Source organism: Portunus trituberculatus, chromosome 27 (genome assembly GCF_017591435.1).
Source record: "Portunus trituberculatus isolate SZX2019 chromosome 27, ASM1759143v1, whole genome shotgun sequence".
NCBI lineage: Eukaryota > Metazoa > Arthropoda > Malacostraca > Decapoda > Portunidae > Portunus > Portunus trituberculatus.
In genome coordinates, this window is record NC_059281.1 from 16,361,836 (window position 1) to 16,374,520 (window position 12,685).

General features: G+C 40.2%; 1 protein-coding gene and 1 long non-coding RNA gene across 3 annotated transcripts in view; one reads left to right on the plus strand and one right to left on the minus strand.

Annotated features, from left to right (window-relative positions):
• Positions 1-12,685, plus strand: part of LOC123509514 — a 36,474-nt gene that overhangs the window by 1,432 nt on the left and 22,357 nt on the right. The window lies entirely within an intron of this gene.
• On the minus strand, positions 48-7,262 carry LOC123509512. The gene is made up of 2 exons (XM_045263852.1): positions 6,800-7,262; positions 48-1,105 (listed from the first exon to the last, which is right to left on the minus strand). Exons 1-2 carry the CDS (start codon positions 7,079-7,081, stop codon positions 659-661), a joined length of 729 nt encoding a protein of 242 aa, XP_045119787.1. The 5' UTR covers positions 7,082-7,262; the 3' UTR covers positions 48-658.

Here is a 12,685-nt window from a genome sequence, read left to right on the forward strand (position 1 = left end):
TGGAGGATGAAAAGGCTGACCAAAGGGGGAAAAAAAAGTGAAAAAGAGGTGTGTCACAAGTGGCTTATACAGTACTGTATATTTATTTTTTCTCTTGTTTTTGGATTGGCAGTGATGTATGCTGGATGCTGTACTGGTTTGCTGCTGCTCCTGATGAAAATATCAGGTGTTTAAAGTGCTTCATATGAAAAAAAAAAAAAAAAAATCCTGAACTGATTTGCTGGTAGTTTTTATGTGGAATGGTTTGATGGAAGTTGTATAATGAAATTGTTTTATTAATAACAAGTAGATAGAAAAGAAACAGTTCACAACACTTGTTACACTTGCTCTTTCAAGTGTTGAACATCACAGGAAAATGGCTAAGTTTGGCTCATCTTCTTTTGGCATCTCTCATAACTTCAGTGAGTGTGTAGAGAATAACTAAAGGTGGAGCAGTTTGAGGCATGTGACAAGACCAGTGTCACATGCTTGCTTAGTGCATCACACCTAGAGTGTAGCAGGACCACATCATGTGGACTGTTTATCAATCTCTTGTAGTGTGAAAACTTTGATTAGATCTCTTCATATACTGCATCATGCAACTAGGTGATGCATTAAGGCATTTTGGCAGGTAATAATGGCCAGTAACCATAGAGAGTTACAAGCCAATTATGTGCCCCTAAGGGATAACCTCACATCTATCAGCATGCAGTCTCTCTCTGGATGTGAGTCTTGCTGGGGATGGTTTGTGTGTAAGGACAGCAAGATTGGATATTTCTCTGTCAATGGGTGCTCTAATGACATGCAATTGGTCATTAAGGGCAGATGATGTTACAGGTATATGAGTGTATTCATCACTTGTGATGTGATGTAAGTAAGGGGCAGTGATGCCAGTGCATACACTTGCTTGTGTTGGCTCCTGCCGGTGATGAGGTCTTGAGGACTTGTTTCTGTGTGGCAGTTCATCCTTGGGTGCATGAACATTATTGCTGTAATTTCCACTGGACCAACCACCTTCAGCCACCACCATGTAGTAAGATGGTGGTGGTGCTTCTGTCTTGATCACATCTTCATAGGATGGTGGCACATCATCATTAGCAGCTTCTGACTCATCATCAGAATGAATCTGTTAAAGTAACAAAGTCTAGATAAACAGCGGCAGTGTTTCTGGTACTTTAAACAACTTTATTACTAGGTAAACACTGATGTTTAGGGATTTATACTGGATCATTAGGTGTTCCTTGCATGTCATAAGAGATGACTGAAATAGAAGAGTAGAGTGATATGAATCCTTTCCAAGGAACTTAATATTTACACCAAACAGGAAAGCATATGATGTGACTTAATTTTCATTCACCCTTACTTGGGCCTACTCAATTATTTCTTTGAGTTTACCTTTATTATAATTTCATGTATGTATATATACCAATAAGGATAAGTTTTTTGAAATGGATTTTGTAGGTATTAAGAAGCAGGCAAAAGAAATTTGAACAAGGCATTATGGGAGTTTAGTGGATAGAAGTAACAAGAGAAGCATTTGTATAAAGTATAAGAATGGAAGAATGAAATCTTGGACAGAGACAGGGAAAACAGATAAGTGGAGAATGATAGTATTTGTGGTCTTGAGAACAGATAAAGACATCTAGAAAAAAATATGTATTAAGAGAAATGAAGCATGGGGACTGAAATAAATTAAGTAAAATGTAGAGTGGTGGACATATCATTTGATTGAGTTAGGCAAAAATCTGAAATCTCTATATTTCCCTCATTATATTCTCCATCCATCTCTTTATATTTATCTCAAGTTTCCTCTGTGGCTGTTCTACTGCAACAGTAGAAGGAGCAAATATTCTTCTATCAATAATGGTGTTTCACTGAGCTCTGTTCTTTCTTTCAATTATTTGGTCTCTTGGATTAACTTCCTATACTGATGACTATCTCAACATCATTTGCCATAGGTTCATTGTAATAAGAATTGAACATTTCACACAAACAAATAACAGAAAGATAACTTCTGGTCTTTCTATGATTTATAAATGTAGGTAGAGAAAACCATTGCCTCAAAAATGAGATAACTTTGTTAGTTTACTGACCCAAATTTCTAGACATACATAACTTCTTCAGTGACACTAAACTGTTCTTTTCCCCTACACTGAATAAACATGGCTATCCTTTCCAAAAATATTGATAGGGAATTTCAAATCACTTGATGAAATAACTTCAAAGGTTTTGATGAAATAACTTCAAAGTTTTTTTTTAAAGTTTTGTACTCTGATGCAAGCTCTATTTCAGGACCTCAGTTTTACAAGGAATATAGCTCCCATGCTGGAGAGAAAGAGGCTCCACATACAACCTGACTTAACAGGATGGAATCAAAAGCTTTTTGCCTTATCAACTCTTCCCTCTTTTAGCTGAATTTCCTCAATCCATCCCCATTACTGTAATGCATCTCTTGTTATCTTATACAGTTACATCACAGATTACTATTTTTCTGAATTTGCTAGCTACATATTTTTCTTCTTTCAATGGCTTCATTGCGCAAGAATTTTGTAATATCCCTACTACTATACTGCTCAGTATCTTTTCTCTTGAACCTTAAAATGGCAGGTTGAAAACCAATGGGTCATTGTGATTTTCTTCTTCCTACAATAAACATATTTCAACTGAGGGGCATCATGACCACTCTGGAAATAGGTAATATTTGCCTTGCTTGTTCTTATTGCATTATGTATGAGGAATGGTGTGTGTGTGTGTGTGTGTGTGTGTGTGTGTGTGTGTGTGTGTGTGTGTGTGTGTGTGTGTGTGTGTGTGTGTGTGTGTGTGTGTGTGTGTGTGTTCTCTCTCTCTCTCTCTCTCTCTCTCTCTCTCTCTCTCTCTCTCTCTCTCCTCTCTCTCTCTCTCTCTCTCTCTCTCTCTCTCTCTCTCTCTCTCTCTCTCTCTCTCTCTCTCTCTCTCTCTCTCTCTCTCTCTCTCTCTCTCTCTCTCTCTCTCTCTCTCTCTCTCTCTCTCTCTCTCTCTCTCTCTCTCTATATATATATATATATATATATATATATATATGTGTATATATATATATATATATATATATATATATATATATATATATATATATATATATATATATATATATATATATATATATATATATATATATTAGAGGAAGGAAGGATTCTTATGGATTTTTGCTACTGCTGAGACAACTCACCTGCATGTCCTACCTCGGGTTATATCACTCACAGCAAAGTGGGCAGGTCTTCCATCCATTTCCTCACGGACAGGTTTCAAAATCCTGAGTCACTTGTTATATGATTTGTGGTAGCTAGTTTTCATTGAGCAACTTGTGCTCGCGCGTGTGTATGTACTATGCGTGTGTGTGTGTGTGTGTGTGTGTGTGTGTGTGTGTGTGTGTGTGTGTGTGTATATATATATATATATATATATATATATATATATATATATATATATATATATATATATATATATATATATATATATACACACACACACACACACACACACACACACACACACGTGTGTGTGCCTGGTCTCAGGCCTATCCGAAGATCGGAAATAATGAGCTCTGAGCTCGTTTCGTAGGGTAACGTCTGGCTGTCTCGTCAGAGACTGCAGCAGATCAAACAGTGAATCACACACACACACACACACACACACACACACACACACACACACACACACACACACACACACACACACACACACACACACACACACACACACACTTATCACATCATATAGCTACTTCTGCCACAACATGATAAAATTACATCATTACTTTTTTTTTTTTTTTACATAGCTTAATTTTTTTTTTATTGTAAGTTGTCAACGAGGACATGACTCCCCATTGCAATCATGACAATCTGTTCCATGTACAGCCTGCGCTGCCTGGAATGCCTAGCTCAGCACTGCTACTCTTTAGTATTCGTAGTCTGTACACAAGCTGAATTCTAAACGTACACACCCACACACATTGCTGGGCCAACAAGATCATTGTACGTATTGGTGCTATTTTGACAAATTTCGTTATTTATGATGTACCAGGCCAATAGAAATATGCGTAGGCCTCGGAGATAGCTTGCGTTGCCCTTATCACTCGAGGACTTGGTCGGGCTTCACATCTAGCGATCGTAACTATATTCGTAGCACTTCTTCTTTTGGCATCTTCTTCGACGGGATCACGAATACGACTGAAGTTATCTGTTCCTATTCAACGCTTAAATGAACTTTCAAACACTTCAGACGATAAATTTTTCATAATTGTTATACTGATATCATGTAATCAGTTGATAGTGACATTGGATCCTGAGAAATTATGTCGCAATATCAGTATTTGATTTGATTTCCTTTCCTTCTTATGTATGCTCATAATCTTAATAATGAGTTATGTGAAATTTCGCTGCGACAGTAACACACACACACACACACACACACACACACACACACACACACACACACACACACACACACACACACACACACACACGCCCGGTAGCTCAGTGGTTAGAGCGCTGGCTTCACAAGCCAGAGGACCGGGGTTCGATTCCCCGGCCGGTGTGTCTCCTTTCACGTGTAGCCCCTGTTCACCTAGCAGTGAGTAGGCACGGGATGTAAATCGAGGAGTTGTGACCTTGTTGTCTCGGTGTGTGGTGTGTGCCTGGTCTCAGGCCTATCCGAAGATCGGAAATAAAGAGCTCTGAGCTCGTTCCGTAGGGTAACGTCTGGCTGTCTCGTCAGAGACTGCAGCAGATCAAACAGTGAAACATATTTGTTTAAAGAAAAATTGGATAAGTGTAGATATGGAGACGGGGCCACACGAGCATAAAGCCCAGGCCCTGTAAAACTACAACTAGGTAAATACACACACACACACACACACACACACACACACACACACACACACACACACACACACACACACACTCACCGCGTAGTGTAGTGGTTAGCACGCTCGACTCACAATCGAGAGGGCCGGGTTCGAATCCCGGCGCGGCGAGGCAAATGGGCAAGCCTCTTAATGTGTAGCCCCTGTTCACCTAGCAGTAAATAGTTACGGGATGTAACTCGAGGGTTTTGGCCTCGCTTTCCCGGTGTGTGGAGTGTGTTGTGGTCTCAGTCCTACCCGAAGATCGGTCTATGAGCTCTGAGCTCGCTCCGTAATGGGGAAGACTGGCTGGGTGACCAGCAGGCTACCGTGGTGAATTACACACCCACCCACACACACACACACACACACACACACACACACACACACACACACACACACACACACACACACACACACACACACACACACGGCTTCACAAGCCAGAGGACCGTGGTTCGATTCCCCGGCCGGGTGGAGATATTTGGGTGTGTCTCCTTTCACGTGTAGCCCCTGTTCACCTAGCAGTGAGTAGGTACGGGATGTAAATCGAGGAGTTGTGACCTTGTTGTCCCGGTGTGTGGTGTATGCCTGATCTCAGGCCTATCCGAAGATCGGAAATAATGAGCTCTAAGCTCGTTCCGTAGGGTAACGTCTGGCTGTCTCGTCAGAGACTGCAGCAGATCAAACAGTGAAACACACACACACACACACACTCACACTCACACTCACTCTCTCTCTCTCTCTCTCTCTCTCGATGACAAGAAGGAAGCTAACACAAGGTGCAGGCATGCAGACTGATGTGCGCGACAGGTCTTCTTCAGCAAAGTGAACTCAACAAGTTTCCAGTCAGATTACTTGGATTACTTATTCCATCCACAGTATACTTCATAATCATCATTGCTTTCTACGATCACTTTCAATATTATACTCTAGCTACCATTTGTTAGTTCATAAAACATGCGTATTGGTCTTTATGAAGATCACCGCCTGGCGAACAAGAACTAGTTCGTAAGTTGCGCAAAAACACACGAAAATTAATGTAGCTTGCTATGTAAATTTTGATCATTACACATTATTACTCCACCGTGATCTATCACGATTTCTTACTGTCACTTGAATATTGTACAGTAATTAGCAGCAAATGTTAACGTTTGCATCGTATAAATTCCTTCTAACTAAACGGTCATTTGTGAGTGCCGAAGCCCGCATTGACTCCTCGTATGTTCTTAATGCATACATGAACCCGGAAGTCGGTGAGTTTTTTTTTTTTCCACTACTAACGAACACAACGACCAATACCACATTGTATACCACAAGACACCTAATCCACTAATCATCCCTGTTGTCTAATCACACACAACATTGACAACACTGACACCCACAGACAGGGATGAATCAGTACATGCTCTCAGGAGGTCGTAAAGTATATTTGTAGCAATAAATACTTAGCCTAAAGATAAAAGACCTCCCCTACAACATTCAGCACAACCACAGCAGACCGTCTGGCCCGCCTCTGTGGCGGCTGTGATCTTCCTTTATTGAAACTCTCCCCTTGGCCAGCCTTCTTTAAGACCGCCGAGGAAAACACGGTACATTCTCATGGAAATAAGTAGCATGTAAGGCAATAAATTAGAAAATGGTCATAGAAAATGTGATGGATGTGTGTATGCAGAAGACGGGCAGCCTCTTGCGGAGGCAGGGCGGGGAGTGAGTAGCGAAGATCTGCTGCTTGACGGAAGCACTTTCAAATTGGCTTATGTCTCCGGACATCAGCAGCTGAAGACTTTTTATCTCATTCTCCATAGAGCTACTATTTCTTCGTTTCTCTCCCTTTTCTCCCTCTCACTGCTTCTTCTGCCTTCCATCATTCCTCTGTCTGCGAAAACATTTAAAAATGTTAAAGTGAAGCCTACAACAACAATGATCGTGTCTGTTTACCTGATAGTGGGGTTGGAGAAGGGTGCGAGCGCGGAAGAACCAATAGACAAGCTGCGTCCAGGCGATGAAGGCGACTGACGTGAAGATGACACCTTGCCAGTTTTGCCGTAGAAGGAAGACGATGGCTAGGGCGATGTCAAATATGAGAATGACAGGTGAGCTGACAGCCAACACCACGCTGGGTCTTAACACTCTACGCCACACGCAGCTGCTGCTGTTATTGTTGTTGGCGTCGTCTATGCTGTCTCTACGGCTGTTCGCGGTAGTAATCTGCTGATCCATGGCTGACTCGAAGAGCTTAGCACTGACGTCTTCCTCTTGTTACTATAGTAGAACTTGTGGTACCTTTAACCTGTGTGGTTATTTTATTGTATGAGAGGAAACAGGAGCATTCCAGTTACTGCAAGTTTGCGGCAATGAACTACCCTCCAGCAGCTACACTCTACTGACTGTCATCCGCAATCACGGTGACGCGGCTGGTGGGTGACGCATGCGCACCGTTCGGTATCCAGGGCTTCGAGATCCCTGCGCCGTCTCAGGTGCCGTCCTGCCCGATAACGAAAGCTTAGGTGATATGAGTAAGTCGCCCTATCGATACTTCCACCACCGCTCTTTCTCCCCTACCACAAACTGTCTCCTTCTGATATCTCTTGACGTAGTTAACGCTTCGCTTCCTCCACCTCTATCCCAGCCCAGCTTCGCATCACATTTATGTTGCATATTGTTGCAGCACTATTGAATAAATCAGTTAATCCCATTACCACACAAAAAAAAAAATCTTTAAACACCATCACTACACACACACACACACACACACACACACACACACACACACACACACACACACACACACACACACACACACACACACACACACACACACACACAAGGAAATGATGAAGAAATTGATAAGTACTAAAATAAGACCTAGATTGGAATATGCAGGAGTTGTGTGGACTCCCCATAAAAAGGAGTTGTGTGGACATAAGAAAATTAGAGAGACTACAAAAAATGGCTACAAGAATGGTTCCAGAATTTAAAGGGATGGCATATGAGGAGAGACTAAAGGCAATGGATCTACCAACCTTGGAGCAGAGAAGAGAGAGAGGGGATCTGATACAAGTTTATAAATTGATTAACGGAATGGATGAAGTGGATAATGAGAAACTGATCCTGAGAGAAGAATATGACTTTAGAAGCACAAGATCGCATAGTAAGAAACTAAGGAAGGGACGATGTCTGAGAGATGTTAAAAAATATAGTTTCCCGCAAAGATGTGTTGAGACTTAGAACAGTTTGAGTGAGGAAGTGGTGTCAGCAAAGAGTGTGCATAGTTTTAAAGAAAATTTGGATAAGTGTAGATATGGAGACGGGACCACACGAGCATAAAGCCCAGGCCCTGTAAAACTACAACTAGGTAAATACAACTAGGTAAATACACACACACACACACACACACACACACACACACACACACACACACACACACACACGGATTAGATTTATGTAAATATCTGATAAGTTACTTTTCCTCTGTTTCCACATATAAATTGTTGAAACGCAATCTCTCTCTCTCTCTCTCTCTCTCTCTCTCTCTCTCTCTCTCTCTCTCTCTCATTTATGACTGATTATACTTATATTTTGATTTGTTACTGTGCTCAAACTTGTCAATAGACATTTTTTTCTTATGAAAATGTGTGTGTGTGTGTGTGTGTGTGTGTGTGTGTGTGTGTGTGTGTGTGTGCGGCAATATAGTATACAATATGCGCTGCCTTACTCTTTATAGTTTGTCTTTAACGTGTAGCTCTTTTTAAAAAATCTTTTCATTGTTAAGCTTTTTGATTATAGATATATATAACAACAACAACAACAACAACAACAACAACTGCTGCTGCTTCTGCTGCAGTTCGTGTTTTCATCCTTATAGTTCCTACTATCGCCACTATCACACTTGCGATAATAAGCCTGAATTGGACTCACATCTCTCTCTCTCTCTCTCTCTCTCTCTCTCTCTCTCTCTCTCTCTCTCTCTTTTGCGCAGCAACTAGTCTCATCCTCGACTTGCGCAACAGAGCATACTCCATCAGAGAAGTGTAAAGAGGTGTGCGCTATCTGGAGGAGAGTAGTTTCCAAGCCAAAAGTAGACGTGGAATCGTTTGAAGGGCCTGTACATAAATCTTAATACCGTTGCTGCTAGATAACATACTCTTGTGTGGTCACGGTTCATGGTGAAGATACTGATGGCGGGACAACAACAGTAAGAATAACAATACAGTGGTAATAATGTTAGTAAAAATAATACTAATAATGATGATAATAATAATGATAATTATAATAATAATAACAATAATAATAATAATAATAATAATAATAATAATAATGATAATGATAATAACAGAATAACAGTAATAATGATAATAGCAATGATACTAATAATGATGATGATGATGATAATGATACTACTACTACTACTACTACTACTACTACTACTACTACTACTACTACTACTACTATCAAAACAACAACGATAATAATAATAATAATAATGATAATAATAATAATAATAATAATAATAATAATAATAATAATAATAATAATAATAGTAGTAGTAATAACAACAATGACAGCAAGGACTCTACTATACAGTCCTTAGTACGTAATATTATTAAAAGACATTATTACAACTGCTTGCAATCCCGTCATGATATTGGTTCTTTCTGGACACTTCCCTCTGACATTAACATCTCTAGCTTTATTTCTCTTCAAGCAGAGAATGATTCTTGTCCACATTTTGGTTTTTAGGATATACTCGATGGTTCACTGTAATGAAAACTATTTTTCCATCTTATTTGTGCATTTTATCTTATTTTTCAGGTTATAATAGATTAGATTTTGATTTGTAAACAGGGAAAATCAATATTGGTAGGTAAATAGATAGGTTAAATGAATTGATAATAAAGACGCCAGTGTGTAGAAGCGGAAATATCCCAGGGGAAAATATGCATTTCAACTACTTATAATGATCCCCACGTATCCTTTCATCTAACCACAGCATTGTACTATATATCTGTGTATTGAACCACACAGATCGCCACGAATCATTGGAACACATGGTTGAAAATATTACATATGAGCGTACTTGGACTACATATATAGTGGAACACGGTGACTCCCTTCTAAGGCAAATATAGTTCAAGGGTATTGCCATTACAAACATTACTTCAAGGACTCATGCACTGATGATGGCCCCTTCACTGATTGATCTCGTTATCTGCTGTTTTTATTTGAGTATATTAGAAGCTGACCGCCTGTCGGAAAGTTGTGATTTTTTCAAGGTGTAACTGGGGTAACCTTGGAGCTTAAGTAGATAAATGAAATGATGGTGTTAACAATACAGCTTTAATTGCGGGTTTCACGGATCTTGTGTCTAAATTAAAAAGGATTCTAGTCGGATTCATCAGTTTGATAAAAAACAATCACGTGGTTTTGGAGAACAATATCATGCCAAGAGTTTCAGAGAATTGAATTTTATTAAGTCTCTCTCTCTCTCTCTCTCTCTCTCTCTCTCTCTCTCTCTCTCTCTCTCTCTCTTACTGATGGAAAATTCCCTCGTCAAACGAAAGCAGGAAAATTCTGTGTGTGTGTGTGTGTGTGTGTGTGTGTGTGTGTGTGTGTTCGTTGGATGCTATCACCGATACATATGATCCTAAACTAATGATTATTGTCATTGTAATTTTGTTTCTATAATAAATTAAGACTTGAAGAATATTTATTTATAATAGCTGTCTTGATGGAAAGTCGACAACGTATGGATTGATAGTCGTAGATGTGCAGGCGGTCACGTGTAGGTACACCATTATGAATTGTTCGCTTCTTGGTTTCGAAAGTGCTCATTTACAAGATGATGACGTGGGTGATTCTTCATAGTGATTATGGGGGTGTCACAAGTGTTTACTAGACGAGTCGTGGATATCAGTCATGAGGTCTGGTGTGGGTGGGAAAGGCACCAGTGGAGGTGTGGCTGCAGGGGTTTGCGTATAGGAAGATAACAGGGACCAACATGGCTGATGCAGTTGGATTTTGGCGTGGATAAGAGTATTGTTTGCGCGTTTCTTGCCAAAGCTAGGGTGAGGAGTCGATGAGGATTTATGACGGGTATTGGCAGGAGAGTGTAAAAAGTAGTCCCAAGAAGTGCCACTTTCTCTTCGACTATCTTATCATTAGCCAGAACTAACTTCATAAACAGCCATGGTTCCGCCCCGTGTTTCGTAATTAAAAGACTGGTACGATACGCAGTACAGACAAGGATGGACGAGTGTGTTCCCAGGATCCTAGAGGTTGAAAAATATTATTTTATTCTCTTGACTTGCTTTTTGGGATTGGCACACTTGGCACACTTGTGTCATCCTTGGTCAGTGACCCTTTTATAAAGGAACCCAAACAAGTGGAAGCTAAGAATATGTATTAAGTGAGGTGAATTACCTAGAAGGGGAGACGAAGTAAGACCACATATCCAAATGGAGTGTTTTGAAATGCTCAAAACTCTCATTGTAACTGTTTTCAGAGGTCATATGATTAATGTCAGGTTTTTCATGCATTGGTATTTTTCCCAGTGATTTTAAACTATAACCTCAATGACGATATAACACGCTTGAAAATCCTAAAAGCATTCACTACTGACAACCTTTTGGAAAGAAATCGTGATCAAGCAACGAAATATATGAGAATACGGTGCATGGATGAAGAACGCCGAGAGTGAAAAAGAAGGAGGGTGTTGCAACTTTGCAAGGTTGAAGGAACAACCAGGGAGTACGCAACGTAGTTATCAAGACGTTTGCAAAGACAAGTAATGTTGTGACACTGAGGTGGGTGGGAGAGCGTATGCGTGAGAGTGTAAGGGAGAAGGTGGTGAATGTGCGAGAGAGCAAAGATTGAGGTCTAGGGTGATGTAGAACCAGTGTGGATGTAGGGAGACGGCGAGGTGATGAGAGTGCGGTCCCTGCGGTGGAAGGGAGCATTCAGAGAGGGTCGGGAACATGGGAGGCAGCGTCTCATAACTCTTTATCGTGTCTGTGAGGAGAATTAATTGTGCGATACGAGAAGTGGCGTGATTACCTCTCTTGTACCGATAGGTGACAAGTGGAGAGAGAGAGAGAATTTGATGTGTTGTGTAGATAAGAGCAACAAGAGGAAAAAGGGGGATTATGGTGTTGCTGGGCGTATGAACGAACGAGCGAACGTACGAACGAATGAACGAAGTAATGCTCTTGTGAAGGTCATCATGGATAAAACTATAGGAGGTTAGGATTATTAGCACGTTTGAAATCTCTCTCTCTCTCTCTCTCTCTCTCTCTCTCTCTCTCTCTCTGTTTAATTGTATGTTGCATTATTATGTATACTGAAATTTGTTTGATGTTTCCATAATAAGAGTATTTATTGTCTTTTCATCCGTTGTATACAGTATTCACATAATATATCTAGGTATGCTAATTTAACGATGATGTTTATTGTTATACACTTTATGCCCAGTTTTCCTTTGTCACTTATAGCTACACATGTAAAAATGTTTCCATTTTATACGATTATATAGTACATTAATTTTATGTTTTAACCTATAAGTTGCATTGATGCGCCACTCACTATGCCTATGTCTTATTTACTAATAAGAACATAAGAAAGGAGGGAAGCTGCAAGAGGCCGCCAGGCCTATACGAGGCAGTCCCAGTGTGCTTAATCTATCTAATTCCATCTATCTTCCCCATCCATGAATTTATCTAACCTTCTTTTAAAGCTCCCTATTGACTCAGCCCTGACTACATGCCCACTGAGACTGTTCCACTCATTAACCACTCTGTTCGAAAACCAGTTTCTTCCCATTTCTTTCCT